The following is a 16,245-nucleotide window of genomic DNA, read 5'->3' on the forward strand; positions in this document are numbered from 1 at the left end:
AGGCTCGGGGAGCGCAGGGCCGGGCCCTCCGCCCCTCGGCCGGTGCGCGGCCCGGCCGGGCAGGAGCGGCCCTCGCCCGCCGGAGCCCCGCCTCGGGGACTCTCCCTGCCCGCCCCAGCGCGGCACCTGGTGCTGCCCCGCACCTTGCGCGAGGAGAGGGGCGGGGGACGAGAGGCGGTGGCTCCCGCCGCAACCGCTCCGCGCCCGGCCCGCTGGCGCCGCCCCCATGATGGCGACGCGGCGGAGGAGCGGCCGCGCCGGGGTGCCCGCCCCCTCCCGCCCCCCTCGGCAGGGGCACGGCGCGCCGCGGGCGGGCGAGCGGCCTGGGCGGCGCTGCTGCCGCCGTTGCCCCCCGCAGGGCTGAGCGGCGGAGGATGGCGGCGGGCGCGGCGGCGGCGGGCGCGGCGGCGGGGCCGGGCGGCCGCGCCGTGCCGAGCAGCTCGTGGTGGCGCCGCAGACCCGCGAGCAGCGGCCGCGCCGGGGCCGCCAGCTGAGCCGGATCGCGGCGGGGCGGCTCTCCCCTCTCGACACCGACCCACCCAGCGACCCGCTCCCCTCTCCCCCCGCGACCCGCGCCTCGGATCGCCCCCGCCGGGGCCGGACTCCCGCCACCCCCCGGGCGCCGCGGGGAAGGCGGCGGGACCATGGGCGCGAAGCAGAGCAGCCCCACCGCCGCCAATGGCCGCGCCCGGGCGTACTCGGGCGGGGATCTGCCTTCCTCCAGCGGCGGCGGCGGCGCTAACGGGACCGGCGGGCGCCCGGCGGGCGCGGGCGGGCGGTTCGCGCACCTGGCGGCGGCGCCTCCCGGCGCTCCCGGCGGCGCGGCGGCGGCTGGAGGAGGAGCGGCGGCGGCGGCGGGGGGTGCCGGCGCGGGGTCGGCACCCAGGAGCAGATCCCTAGGGGGGGCCGCGGCCTCCGGGGCCCGGGCCGCGCAGTCCGCCTTCAACATCCCCCACAGCAGCGGGCCCTACGGCTCGCAGGACTCGGTCAGCAGCACCCCGGAGGAGGGCGGCCGGGAGCGGACCGCGGGGGGCGGCGGCGGCTCCTCCGGCGGGCCCCGGCTGGTGATCGGCTCGCTGCCCGCCCACCTCTCGCCGCACCTGTTCGGAGGTAAGGGCCGGCTGCTGCGGGGTCGGGCTGGGGGGGGGTTAGGGGGGTTCCTTCCCGGCTCCCCGCCCGGAGGGGCACCGGGCTTTGCGGCCAGCGTCTCCCGCTGTTCGTAAGGAGAGATGGGGGGGGCTAAAACCGAGAGGAGCCCCTCGGGGGAGAGGTCGGGGCGGCGGGGAGGGAGCGGAGCCTCTCCCGCCGGCGGCTCCGGACTCTTAATAGCTGCAATCAGCGCCTGTGTAAATACACTTACATAATTAGAGTTTAATTGGATCATGCGCCTCCGCCGTTCCTTCTAAAATCGGACCAGACCCCTCCTTAGGCACTGATTAATACGGGGCCGGTGCTCCTTCCTCTCGCTGAGTTGTGGGTTCAGAAAGCCGAGTCAGAGAAGCAGGAGTTAGAGCAAGTTTCTGTGTTTATCCCCCCCGCCCGAAGAGCGGAGCGGGGCCGGGCGGGAGAAGCCCCGTTAACCGGGGCGCCCAGGCCCCGCGGGCAGCCAGCCGCCGCGGCTGCTCCTCCTCCCGCCCTGCTGGGGCGAGCGGGGCCGGTGCGGGGCTTGCCTTGGCCCGGACGTTCCAAACCTGCCGGTGAGCTGCTTTCGGGGCTGCTGGCAGCGCTGCTCATTCTAAAGGTCGGTGTTGGTGCAAGCGAAACGTGAAGGTGCGAGGTGACTGCTTTAGTGGATTCGTTCTCTTGATAATCTAACATACACGTATTGTAACCTGTCTAAATACCAACCTCCCCGAGAGCTTTCCTTTGGCAAAGAGACTAACGTAACGCTCCTACGTTTCTGCATTCTAGTCAGTCCCTCAGTGAATGCCGTTTGTAGCAGTCTGGGTTTGCTGCTTCTCTGCGGCGCGACCCGTGCCCAGCCGAGGCAGGGCTCTCTCCAGCCCCAGCCTCCTGTCGCGGGGCCCGCCGCCTGGGTGCTGCCAGCGTCCTGACCCCAAGGTGCCGGAGCTGTTTCTTCCCAGATCTGAAACCGCCTTCTCCCAGCGCAGTGGTTGAACATTAACGGAAAGCTGTCAAACCCTATTACAATAAAGGAATATTTGCCCTCGGGAAAGAAAACAGAGCTATGCTGGTAGCACCACGCTGCTCAGTGGGAGCGCTTTCTTGCGAGGTTGCTCGTTACACCGTCACGGTAGCTTGTGGGGGTAGGAGGGTGCATGCGTCGCTTTCAGTGATGCGAGGGTGCCCGACCACGGAGCGTGGCGCGGCTCGTGCTGAGCGCAAGGGAGACACTAAAACGTCCGTCCAGTTGTTGCTCAAAGGTAAAAACTTTTTTGGTCATTGTCTTGCAACCTGCCGTGCTGCCAGGAGGGAGTGGATTAAATGTAAATGCAGTGGTGAGGATCAATAACCTAGGAAACTGTTTATTCACTTGCAGGAAGGTCTGCTCAGAATAACCCTGAATTTGATCGTGCTTTTCTATGGCACGTAATAACCTGTTAATTGCTGTACTACACCGTACTTTGTCTTTTGCGAATCTCTGAAATTGGCCTATTGAAGAGGATACAGGCTGAAAAGATAGAAAGCTTGTTGCTTTTCCCAGTGCAGGAAAAGCACCAGGAGGGGTACGTTCTCTTCATCTACTGACTAATAAAGAAGGGATGCCGTATGTTAGGAGTTTGAGTTGCACATTTCAAAATATGCTGTCCTTATGTGGTCACAAGGTGGTCGTGAATCTACTTGCTGCTTCTGCTCTAGAAATCTTAGTATTTCTTACCGGGATGAATACCTGTTTAATCATAATACTGCAACATCTGTGAAGAAGGCCTCATCTGAAACATTATCCTTTTTTGCAATTTAAATATTCAGTGATATCAGTGACACGTTACTCCACATCACATTGAATGTTGGCATCCTTATTTAGTTGCATGCTTTGTGTTTCCTTGACTCCTTATAGTAACTAGACGCTTGGAACAAGTAGACCCACTGGAGATCATACACTGGTAGCATCAGCATGGTGAAAAATAACTTGAAGCATTGTTTTTGTCCTGATGGTAACTAGCTCAGGCTTGTCTAGGTGTGGTATCTGGCATTTGTCTTCTGTATCATAGGCCTGCTTGAAGTCCCCTCCCTTGTTTTGTAACTTGCAAATTAGCCAAATTGTTTCTTTTGATCTTGAAAACTGCTGAAATGAATTTTGAGGATTAGCATAGCATTTCTGTAAAAATTAAAATATAAAAGAACAACAAGAACAACTTCCATAAGTTGAACTGAATCTCCAACTATCTATTTTTTTAGGCATACTGCTTGGCTTCATCAATCAGTGACACGTGGGTGTTGCATTTGTTAAATCACTGTAATCAATTTGCCATTAGTGAATTACACTCTATTGTCACTTTTACTGAGCAGCTTTTCATGCTGGAGTAATGTATAAATATTAACTCTCTAATGTAACATACTTAAATCCATACTACACTTGCTAATGCGCCATTTGAATGAGAATATAAAAAGTATTATATTATCATATTGGAAGTGTGATCAGTTAGCTTCTATATTTCTTTAATAGGAACGGTGGTAACATCAGCCTTTCTTAACTCTGAGGGTCTGGTGTTCCTGTCTGACCTCAGGCTCCTTTATGATCAAAGTAGAACAGAGTAAATATTGCTATATAACCTTATGTCTCATCTCAGGGAGAGTTCAGTTCACGGAGTAGTTGGGGCCTTGGTCTCACAAAAAAAAATGCATACGTGTGTAACTTTGTTCCTCTCCAAGAGGAGGCTTGCAGCATTAAGCAGAGCGAGACCCGAATTCCGTAAGACCTTATGGCACTCCCAGATGCAGAAGCCAAACCTGCACGTGACATTGAAGTGCTTTCTTGCAACACGGTGCCAAGTTCCAGCTTCCTTTGAGGCGATAACACTCACCGGGAATTTCGACTGGTGGTTTCCCACTTTGTTCCTCAGTGAACGGGACTTCCCCTCGCTCCCAGCCCCAAAGTAAATATTCTTACCTTCTGTTAAGAACATCGTGTAGAAGAGCTGGCCCCGAGATCCACAGTTAAGTTTTTCCACTGTGTTTTTAGGCAGTAAGTGTTCCTGCTTAGGCTGCTGGCACTGGAGCAAAGCTACTGCTGTAGTTACAATATAGCTTGTTTCCCTCAATGATGCTTGCAGCAATTGGTTCAGCTAAAACTGGAGGGTCTTTCAGGATTTTCTTTGCTTTGGGTGACTGCTGATGTGTTACTTCTGTTACCAAAAATGTTGACAGCTCCTCAGAACCTACTTCATGTTTGCGATCCTCTTTCTGGGTGGTCACAACAGGCAGAATTCTTGGTGAAAACACCTAGTGGAAGTATCCTTCTGGTGTTCAGATTTAAATCTCTGCTTGGGAATTTTGTTATAAGACAACAATAAAGCCTTTAAATATTTTTTTTTTTTTGTATATAAAAGTCTCTTAGGGAAGAATATGTAAAAATTCAGCTGAAGATAGCAGAAATGTTACATATTAAGTCTTCTAAATTTCCACATCAGTTCTTCGTTCAAGTTGATTGAGCAGACACCGTACAAGTATTATACAAAATCTCAGGTTGTGTTGTATACAGTCATATACAATTTTGTGTGACGTATATACAGACAGGCTTTTAAATATATAGTGTTGTCAGATACGACTGTTGACAGCTTTCAGGCCTATGTTAAGACTTGGCGTAATAATTTGGAGACGAAGTTGCGTGTGTTCAACTTTACTAGGAGAAGGAAGCTTGTTACATTCTTCTCAAGGCAAATAAAGATCAGGCTTTTTTATGAAGTACTTTACAGTGCAGGATTTATCACCAGCTACTGAACGTACATAACACAGTATGGCTAGAACCTTACATGTATGTTATAGTAGCATTTGTTTGCAATAATAGCTGGTAGAAGTAATGAATGAGTTCTTCATTCTATAGAAGAAAGTTCACAAAAGCCTCAGGTTATAACCTGAATTGCTTGTTGGGTTGTGGGAAGCAGGTATCGGTAGAAGAATGATGTGAAGTCTTAGAAAAGAAGTTTTTTAGATGTCTCTCAAATTGCATAGAGAGCTGCGTCTTGTTTTGTTTTCCATCTGATCTGTGTAGTTATATGGTATATTTGAATATGTTCTTGAAGTTCTCTTCATCTTTCTCACAGCTTTTTTTGAGCGGGTTATGACTGTCTTTTGGTCACTTCCTTGTCCTTCTCTCCCAGCATCACACAAGTACTATTGCTTTGAGAAATTGTGAAACTCCTAAACACTTCAGACTGCAATGCTGCTCCTGTTTTGCCAGCCAAAGTTGCAGCTCTGAGGTCTTTGCCCCACTGAGTTGGGAGCAGTGTTGGGAAGCATGCTTTGCAGTGAGACTGCTGGGGTGTCCTCTGTGCGCGAGTCAGGCTAGAAGCAGTGAAACTTGCTGTTGCGGTTTCAGCCTTTATGCCTTGGTACCACCTGACATACCTTCTCTTCCTGGCAGGTGGACTTTTGTTTTGACATTTGAGGAAGGTCAGTGAATCTTGGATACAATATATATTCCTCTAAATTGCTTCCTAACCATTCAGAATGAGGAAAGAGTGTAAGGATTTAGTCTAATAAAGGCTATAACTTTTCCATACAAATTCTGCCTTTTTGTAGAGGTATGATAACACTGCTATTTGCTGTTGTGAATACAAAAAGAAATGTGCATTTTCAGATAGTTTTGGTGCTGCAGAACAGTGAAAGGTAAGAGGCTGTCTCTGCTTTGGTGTTTTGATTTGTTTCTGTTCACTTGACCGCACCAGTGAAACACAATCATATCCATGTTTGCCCACTTTGGAAAAATGAGAGCAATAACAATGAGAGGCTGGCTGAACTCCGCTGATTGTAGAAGGAGATTAAAATGGAGACAGTCTGAAAGCTGAGAGAAACACAAACACGTGCGTACGCGTAATTTCACAACAACCACAGACTGGGGGGGGGGAGATGGAGGTGTGCCTCCTTTTCAGCTGCACCAGTGAGCTGACTCCGAAGCGAGAGAGGAGAGTCCCTTTTGCAGTCTCTGAAGATATGGGAGGTTTTAGAAATGTATTGGCATTCCGTTAACCAAAATACAGATTGAAAAATCCGGCATGCTGGGAAAGAAGTCCAAGGAGAAGTCTATTGATAAGGAGTTTCGAAAGAGCCGTTCTGACAGATGGGTCTGAGGCTCCAATCCCTTTTCAGGGTCTCGCTGTCCCTGTGTTTAATGGGCTCTACTGTTGTCCTGCTGGCATACAACGGGCAGAGTATAGCTCCTGGCTTCCAGCAGAGGTGTAAACTCTCCTAAGAAGGGGACAGGAAAAAGTAGCAGAAAGTCCACCACCTACTCCAGCTCAGGAGACTGCTTTTAGTCTCAAATGCTACGTGTTTGGACAAATGTGCTAAAATAAGTGATAGTGCTAATGGAGCCCCTGGGAGCTGTGTTTCGTTCCCTTCAGGTGGAGACAGGTCTCTGTGATGATGGGAGGCTTGGGGCACTGGAGTAAAGACTGGGGTGAATGACAGGATCTTTGAAGGACTGCTTTTTCTTATTCTCCCGCCTGGTAAACAAAAGGGATTAGGAGAAGCCAAATAATACAAATGGCAGCACTGCGCTTAGGGGAGAAATGTATACAGTTAGAGGTCTGGAGAAAAGGAAACAACCTAACTGTAATGGCATAGATAAATATTTCTTTTGGTTATCAAGACAGTGATAATACCTGATTGAGCCTTTGCAGTGCCAGTTCAAACAAAAGCCTTCCTCTTCAATGTCTTCTGAATACTTATCCAACCCTGATATCCTGACAGTGTGCCTCTCCTCATGTTCTCTCACGTAATTTCAGACTAGTCTCCAACAACCTCCAGAGTAATTTCTTTGTCTTACAAAGAAAGCCTTTTGTCACTGCTAGAAATTCAAAACTATTTTTAAAACACGTTGCTTACCCATCTGTTTGGGTAAACTCTCCTCTCCTGTTCTTGCCAGCTGCCCATGGAACACTTCATCATGTAAATGTTCTTGATTTGCTGTCTTAGCCCTGCAGGAAACTTTTTAAGTTTTGAATAATGTTATGAAGATTTTTGGGTAGGTTTTCCCTGCTATTTGCAGATGCAGGAACCAAATTTGTATTATTTTCAAGACCCTTCTGCAGTGTGTCTACCGCTCATTAATGGTTTAACTAGTTCCGGGAGAAACGTATGGTCATTTCAACAGATTGTGTTCACTTACTGTGGTAATGGAACATGTTCTTGCAGGTGTTCAGGCATGAAAAGAAACAGTGAGAAACCTTTGAGTGCTCTGAGTTTCTAATTTGGAATATCTTTAAAGACATGCATCTTATCAATCAAAAGAAAACAATTTGTGTAAAAACCTGTTACCTGAGTAAAACCAGAACAGCACTTCTTAAGATCCAGGAAAGTGTTTTTGCCATCTACTCTCTAGTTAGATATTTCCTAAAGAAGTTCCTATGTTCCCAAGGCCACCTTTCCATTGTAAATGGCCATTGTGACTTTCGTACGGATGTCTTGGTGTGCATCCAGAGCTCTTTGGCATCTGTTGTTTGGCAGGCTTCAAATTCCTGATGCCTGCAAAAATGGGAGGGTGAGCCATAGAAAGAATGAGGCTGGTTCTCGCTTTCACTCAGAACATGCTTCTGTTTTCTGCGTGGAAATTACATAGTATTGACCTGGAGAGATCAGGAGGCATGCAGGAAAATCTCGTAGGGCTCAGGATGTCTGCCTGCCTGCCAAGCAGCATACGAAGAGTTGGGTGGGATTTGACTCCGTTACTCTTCATCAACTTTAGGAACTGACCTACCTGGGTGCTTTCTTCTTCTGTGTCTGCTCTGTCTGAAAATCAGACCACCACAGCCTGTGAATAGTCCCCAAAGGGTGGGTGTGTGCTGCATACCATTGTGGATATTTTTAGTAGATTCTGTTTGCTGACTGACTTAGTGTGCTATAAATACAGAGGTCTCATCTGGCATGCACTTTGCATGTCTTCTAGTAACTTATAATAAATTCACCTGAGAATAATGGCAAGAGAAAAATGAGCTGTTACAATTCATTTGGCTTTCTATATGAAGTGTCATTTATATAAAGCAATTATTTAGCAACATTTTAACTATAAACGGCTTTTAAAACCAGTGCTGTTCCAAAACACTTCCTAGTTGGGCTACCATAAGAAGACACTATGTCAGATTGATTTATACTGCAATTTCATTACAGTTTTAAAAATTGAAGGTGGAGTTTCTAGGTATGAGAGGTTAGTTGAGCATCTGGAGTATTACCAATACTAGACAATTATGTTCTTTGTTATATCAGTACTCACATGTTGTCTGAATAGGCATAAAGGCTATTCTGTGGGGAAAAGGAAGCTTTAGTTATGATTCTCCCAGAAAATTTTTTTTCATAAAGTATAGTTGTATATACATTTGCTTGAGCTGAAATATAGTTAAGACACTTACCACATTTTAAAAATTATTAGGACTCAATGCAAAAAGGGGAGGGGCCCATGTCTTATTAAAATACAGATGCATCTGAGTATTGAATTTGACACCGAATTGAAGGATGGGTTCTTGCTGAATTGTGCTGAGCGTAATCTAAATGCAGTTCTTCTGTACTGCTATAATAAAAACTGTCATGGTGTACTCTAACAGATGTGGCCTTCATGAAGGAAATTTAAAACTGGTGAAGTTTTCCATGTGCCGCAAAAGAAAGGTCTGCTTAGAAGTGCTTTCTGCGGATTGCCTGAACACACAGACAGTATTTTGAGAATCTTAAAATTTATTTTGTAATGAAATCTGGACCAGTCTGGTGATAGTCTTTCAGAAAACTTACAAAATAGACTGTCTCACTGCCAAGAACCCTAAGACAGTTCCATGAAAATCATGTCGCTGTTGAATCCTGACTTCCTGTAGCTATCAGGAGTTTTATTTCTTGTGGACTGAAGAACATCACTTCTCCTTGGTTCTTGAGCATGAATAGGGATTGAAGTTCCAGCATGGGGAATAATCTTGCCTGTCATGAGAAAATGCTGTGGCCCTACGAAACAGAACAGAGCATCATCAATTAAACAAATTTCAGAGAGGTAGTGGTGGATGATCTCCAGAATATGAAGAACAGCGACAATAGTAAAATGCAGTTCTCCATGGTCATTTAACTGCTTTCACCATGAGGCAGTCCTCTTTCTTATCATTGTCTTTGCTGCATCAGCAAGGAGGACTAGAGTAGCTTAAAGCAAGGATGAATGAAGTAGCTAAAGATGGCAGGCTTGAGGATTTGCTGTCCATTTTCTTGGGTGTTTTGCTGTGCTTGGAGAAGAATGAGTTTAAAATCGCACAGCTACATTCTGAATATTGGAAGATTTATTATGCTTGTGCAGCACATAGCTTAGGGTTCCTATAGTCTCTTAAACTGGATAATCATGATTCCTCTTCAGAGGTGATTTTGATGAAGCGTCCTGAAAGTCAGTGTTACTTAGTTCAGGTGTGAAGTGCCCAAATACAGGGTTACCTATGCAACTTTCTTCTAGACCTTTTTAATTTTTCAGTGGTGTGATTTTTCAACCTTAGTGGTCAATTAGGGTTGGTTTGAGTGTTTTGGCTGGGTTTTTTTTCCCCCTTATCCATGTGGGTATAGTTGTTAGAGGTAGTCAGATCAATGTGGACAGATTGGAAATAGTACTGAATATATGACAAGCGGATTGTTTGTTTGAGTTCAGAACAAAACAAACCCCACTTTTTGTTAAAGCTGTATGAATCTATTAACAAATCACAATTGCAAAATAATAAAACATAATTATAAAACTAATTTCATATTTTTAAAGTGCTGCGTAAAGTACCTGCTCCGCCCGTGCCCTAGAGCCAAAAGGCTGTTACTGGCTGAAGAGAAGTGATCTGCTAGAACAGCACGTGAATGAAAACAGCATGAAATTCACAGATGTAAAAGGACTGCATGCTATCAAAGAAACACCCTTTGAATATCTAATTCAGTTGTGCTGACATTTGGATACTAGATGACAAGTGTACAGGCATTGCCACACTTCTGAAGGGCAGAATTGTATTACTCCTCAGTTAGCTTTAATTGTATGTTTGCTTCAGCTCAGCCTTGGATTAGTTTATATCTGAATGTCTCATGTCTGTGAATTTGTGTGTTTTTGTAAATGATAACGTTTTGAAAGACAGATGATACTGGGTTTCTTTGTAACCATGGAAGTGAAAAAACAAAGTGTTTAAAAGACTTTTGAAGTAAAATACAGTACTGAAGTAGCTTCCAGTTTGGAGGAAATACAGATTCCATTGCTAGCATAATGAACTGTGTGCTCAAATAAACTTCGGTTTTCACGCTCTTGGTAAGGCCAAGATCCAGTGACAGCATACAGCTTAGGGAGTCGAGGAAATGTTCCTTGCAAATGTGGGACTAGTGCTGCTGCAAACAAAGAAATAAGCAGGCTAATGTAAATAATGTGTTTTATGTCGTGCGAGTGTGGGGAATGATGTGTTCAGCCCAGGTTATTCTCCTTTGTGTCTCCACCGTGCCTGTTGTAAAGCACACAGTTGCATTTATTTGACGAAATCAAACGGAAATGATGAACACGTTTGGAGCTGGAGGGCAAGAGTGGGCTGGGCTGGTAGATATGACTTCCCTCTACACGTGTGCAGGCAATCAACCTTTTAAATGTATATTGCTTTAAAGCTTTATTCAGAACAAATGTTCGAAAGAGTTTTAGGCTCGGATGATGTAATTTCTTGACGTTGAACAGTTTAATATGTTGGGGAAATCTGCTGATTTGTGAAAAGTGGGCTAGAACTAAGCTTTATGAAGACCACGTGGGCTGACAGCAGTGTTGAGATTGATCCTATCCACACAGAAAAGGCAAGCCTAAGTTGTCATGGAACGTAAGGTTGTGAAGTGGTTGTCAAAACTATTCCAGTTTTTAAGTTCTGGCCAGTAGTGATGCTTGCTTAGGGATTGGCTGGCTGTAATCTCTTTGGTCAAGGTGATTTTGACCACTGGCTAAATAATTTTGTTTAAAACTTGTAAAGTATTTGACTTTATTAAGTGAGAGAGCAAAAAATATCCAGTAGTGCTGCTGCAGTCCTTGCTTTTAGCAGTGCTAGAAAAGTCAGTAGGAATTAATTTCTGTAAATTTTCCTACAGACTTTTCAACTCTTGAAAAAAATTATACTCTGAACAGTCTTTATCAATGCTAAGTATGGCTTGCCTTGTATTTGTCACAACAGACTTGGCAGTCTTTCTCTGCAAAGTACTTGCTGATGTATGGCTGTGGCCTGATTTTTAATAGTGGGTTAATGATATCGACCTCCATTTTAGCTGAATTTTAACTTACTGATGAAAACACTGGCATACAGATTTTATGTTTTATTTTGGTATTTTATTGATGAAAAACATGTACTTAGCAGCAAAGCTAGAAGTAGCCAAAATCATCCAAAAATGAAGTGGATCCCTGTTGAAGTGTACTGGAGAATTGGTTCCTGTACTTTCCTATCCACAGGTTCTTCCTTCCATCTCTGCCATTCCACTAATAGCTCATTAGTTAACTAATGAAAATGGCAGGTGTAGGGTGTATTGTGGTATTGAATGAGGGTGTAGCATGTTATTGAGTGTTGTTGGCTTTTTGAGTCTGAAAAGCTATACAGCCGTGTTGTTGGTTTGGTGGTGCGTGTGGATGGCTATCTGTGCTGAGAAACGGGGTGCTGGGCTAGTGTAGCCACGCTGCCTTTTAATAGTGGAAATTACTCTAGTTACAGCTCTGATACAATGAGCAGAGAATGGGAGACATGAAGGTATTCTGGTCTAGATGAGGTGATATCAGTTTGGGGATTATTCTGGTTTTCCCCTGGCTTTGCTCAAAAAATACCATAGCTTGCAGGGTAAGTGTACAAAAGTGATTTTGTCAAGATGAGGAAGGCTCTTAAATGCTTGTAAATAGTCAAATGTCTCTACTTCTGTTTAGCTGTAATATTTGTAAAATGTTCTGCATTTTTACACAGTGCTGCAAAATACTGATTATAAGATGCACCTCTAGGGACTCTTATTTTTCTGTGTTTTCTCATTGTGGATTTGGACTATTTCTGGGCTGTTTAACACCTGTGTCTGTGGCAGCCTGTTCTTAATTGTAAAATGTTGTTAGCTGTAGCATGAAAGCATTCTTTAAAATATGTTTAAAAACAAATGTTTGTATTCAACATGTGGCTGGCCTGACACTGTCCACACAGATGCAGAATTAAAACGAGTGAAAAACAGAAGCACCCCAGGAAATTTTAATCTTAAAGGAAATCCTCTGAAAAGGATGCCAGACTTGTAGGCAAGAGAGAGGAGGGGGATAAGTCTGTATGGAATGGTGGTGTTTGTGGCATTACTCTTAGAGGGAATCGGGATGCACAGATATGTGTGCTGATAGAGTTGTTTTCCAGTTTCTTAAACTGTGATCCTGTGACGCACTAGAACTGTGTGTGTATAGTTTATGGAGAGCATCTCCTTTTTTCTTCCTTTTCTCTGCCCTCTTGCTGTATTCTATGCGATGAGTCATCTTACTTGCAACACCTGTATGAGTAACTGAAGGTGCTATTGGAAACAAAAATAAATCTGCAGAAATACTGTTTTAGCTGGATTTTTAAATTATTTCTGTTTTTGAACAACATCAGTGTCTTAGTTTAGGACTTTTTTCCCAAGAAAGACATAATTTGGGGTATTATATTTAATTTGGATCTTAATTGAGCTATCCTAGTTTTATCTAGCAATAGTTATATCTGTAGTGTTAATGGAGGAGTAATGCTGAAGAGAAACACACTGAAATAGATAATTAGTTCTATATGAAAAAGAAGAGAGGCCATTTTGATGAAATTTTTTGGTTTTTTCTGACTTGCATTTCCCCAGATTTGAAAATCATGATGTAACTTTTTTCATAAGCAGAATTTTGAAGTGCATGCAAGTTAAAACTGATTAAACTTGCTTCCTCAAAGATCTAACTGGGTAAATGTGCTGTACATATAGCACAAGGTGTTAAAGCCTGGTACTTAAATGTCAACGTACTGAATTCTAATCCTATCAGTTTTCTGTTTCTATCTTACCCATTTGTAAATTTACAGAATTACACACTTGTAATTCAATTTCAGACATCAAACTTCACAATGAAATCGGAAAGAAAGAAAAGCTTCAAGTCAGTACCTTGTTTTTCTTGCATTTTCCCTACTGTAGTTTCTCTCTGACATATTTAGTCTTGTGCTCTTTCTGGCAGTGATGATAAATGTACTAGGTACAATGTTTTGAAGCTCCTGGTACAGCTAAAACACTACAAGGACAGCTTTACTCACAGAATCACAGAATAGTAGGGGTTGGAAGGGACCTCTGTGGGTCATCTAGTCCAACCCCCCCGCCGAAGCAGGGTCACCTACAGTAGGCTGCACAGGACCTTGTCCAGGTGGGTCTTGAATATCTCCAGAGAAGGAGACTCCACAACCTCCCTGGGCAGCCTGTTCCAGTGCTCCGTCACCCTCAGAGAGAAGAAGTTCCTCCTCATGTTCAGACGGAACTTCCTGTGCCTCAGTTTGTGCCCATTGCCCCTTGTCCTGTCACTGGGCACCACTGAAAAGAGCTTGGCCCCATCCTCCTGACACCCACCCTTCAGATATTTGTAGGCATTTATAAGGTCCCCTCTCAGCCTTCTCTTCTTCAGGCTGAACAAGCCCAGTTCCCTCAACCTCTCCTCGTAGTGGAGATGCTCCAGTCCCCTCACCATCCTTGTAGCCCTCCGCTGGACTCTCTGCAGTAGCTCTTCATCCTTCTTGAACTGGGGAGCCCAGAACTGGACACAGTACTCCAGATGAGGCCTCACCAGGGCAGTGTAGAGGGGAAGGAGAACCTCCCTCGTCCTGCTGGCCACACTCTTCTTGATGCACCCCAGGATCCCATTGGCTTTCTTGGCAGCCAGGGCACACTGCTGGCTCATGGTCAACCTGTCGTCCACCAGGACGCCCAGGTCCCTCTCTGCAGAGCTGCTCTCCAGCAGGTCCACCCCAAGCCTGTACTGGTGCATGGGGTTGTTCCTCCCCAGGTGCAGGACCCTGCATTTGGCTTTGTTGAACCTCATCAGGTTCCTCTCTGCCCAGCTTTCCAGCCTATCCAGGTCACGCTGAATGGCAGCACAGCCTTCTGGTGTATCTACCACACCTCCCAGTTTGGTGTCATCAGCAAACTTGCTGAGGGTACATTCTAACTCTTCATCCAGGTCGTTGATGAAGAAGTTAAACAAGACTGGGCCCAGTACTGACCCCTGGGGGACACCACTTGTTACCAGCCTCCAACTAGACTCAGCGCCGCTGATGACAACCCTCTGAGTTCTGCCATTCAGCCAGTTCTCTATCCACTTCACCGACCACTCATCCAGCCCACACTTCCTGAGCTTCCCTAGGAGGATATCATGGGAGACTGTGTTGAAAGCCTTGCTGAAGTCAAGGTAGACAACATCCACGGCTCTCCCTTCGTCTACCCAGCCAGTCATGTCATCGTAGAAAGCTATTAGATTGGTCAGGCATGATTTCCCCTTGGTGAATCCATGCTGACTACTCCTGATAACCTTCTTTTCTTCCACTTGCTTGATGATGGCCTCCAGGATAAGCTGCTCCATCACCTTTCCCGGGATGGAGGTGAGGCTGACCGGCCTGTAGTTCCCTGGGTCCTCCTTCTTGCCCTTTTTGAAGATTGGAGTGACATTGGCCTTTCTCCAGTCCTCGGGCACCTCTCCTGTCCTCCAGGACCTCTCAAAGATGATGGAGAGTGGCTCAGCAATGACATCCGCCAGCTCCCTCAGAACTCGTGGGTGCATTCCATCGGGGCCCATGGATTTGTGGACATCCAGATCACTTAAGCGATCCCTCACACAGTCCTCCTTGACCAAGGGAAAGTCGTGAGTCTCACACATGCAAAACTTTTGGTGTACTCACAAATCTGCCTTGAAGAGCATAATCTCATTTGTCAGGAACTGTCGTATAAAACTGACAAGGATTCCTTCCTCTGAAGAAAAGGAGCTCTTTCTGTAATCTCACTATTCACATCTTTAAATTGTTAAGGAATTTCTGCAGAGAGCTATAAACCTATCTGCAAGCTAATTTTAAGGGTGCTTTCCTAACACTGAAAGTCAATGAATGGTATGACAGTGGAGCCCTGTACCTGAGGATTAGGAATATCACTGCAAGTACTTGTCCACAGAGGGGTAAGTATAGAGGAAAGATACTTTTTCAGCTATTACCGTCAGTTATTGTTATGCAGTACTTAAACATTGCATTTTCCTTTTTCACACAGTGTGTTGGAAAACAATGGGCCTTGCTCTCTACATTATAAATTAATTTTCATGATTGTTTTTAGGTTAGTAGGCATACAATATATTTTCCCCAAAAACTTTACATAAAAGGGGTTACAAGAACAGATTTAATTCTAATGAGTGATGTGCGGGTCAAAGTCTCTTTGTTGATGATCATAGCACTCGAAGGGACCTTGAGGTTAACAGTTCCTTCCTCACACTGGGATGTGGGATCAGCTGGATTTAGCCCATTCCGAGCAGATGATGTTTATCTATTCTTTCTTAATTTCTTAATGGAAAACCATCTATTTCCTTGGGTATTTTATTTTGACAACTAATTTTACCATTGGAAAACTTCCTAATAAGCAAATTACTATTTCACAACTGATTCCCAGTTTTTAGTGCAGAAATTTGCAGTTGATGCATTTTTATTAATGGGCAGTTCTTTCTTCATTACAAGCATGAAGGGCTCTTCTTCCTTTTTAATTGTACTTCAGTCTTTCTAGCTATCAGATACAATTTCAACAATGTATATAGCTTTGAAATGTAACTGAAAGGGCATTTATTGCACTGTTAACCTTTAGTAGCTCTCAATTTTTATATCTGCTAACTTTGAATTAGGCCTGTAGAAAGCTCTTACTCGCTAGATGTGTCTGACAAAAAAGGACCAGGGTGGCAATGTAGCAGTCAACATTTGACAATAACGTAACTGTCTTAAGTTGCTGTTTCTGTCAGTGACTGTCTGCCTGGCCAGGTTCAGGAGGATAGATTAGTAACAGTATTTGTTAACAACAGACTTAGGTAGAGAGTTATCTGGTATTACTATTTGTGTTGGTTAGTAAACTTGGAGCTGCTTCTTC

At 45.4% G+C, this 16,245-nt stretch overlaps 1 protein-coding gene across 1 annotated transcript in view; it reads left to right on the forward strand.

The window, feature by feature from the left end:
* The first annotated feature begins 454 nt into the window (after positions 1-454).
* The window catches only part of ZNRF2 (zinc and ring finger 2), a 62,203-nt gene continuing 46,412 nt past the window's right edge, over positions 455-16,245 (forward strand). Inside the window, exon 1 of the mRNA XM_075418920.1 lies at positions 455-1,110. Within this exon, the coding sequence (XP_075275035.1) occupies positions 645-1,110 (466 nt within the window). The 5' untranslated portion in view covers positions 455-644. The remainder of the gene's footprint in view (positions 1,111-16,245) is intronic.

Source organism: Opisthocomus hoazin, chromosome 4 (assembly GCF_030867145.1).
Source record: "Opisthocomus hoazin isolate bOpiHoa1 chromosome 4, bOpiHoa1.hap1, whole genome shotgun sequence".
Classification (NCBI taxonomy): domain Eukaryota; kingdom Metazoa; phylum Chordata; class Aves; order Opisthocomiformes; family Opisthocomidae; genus Opisthocomus; species Opisthocomus hoazin.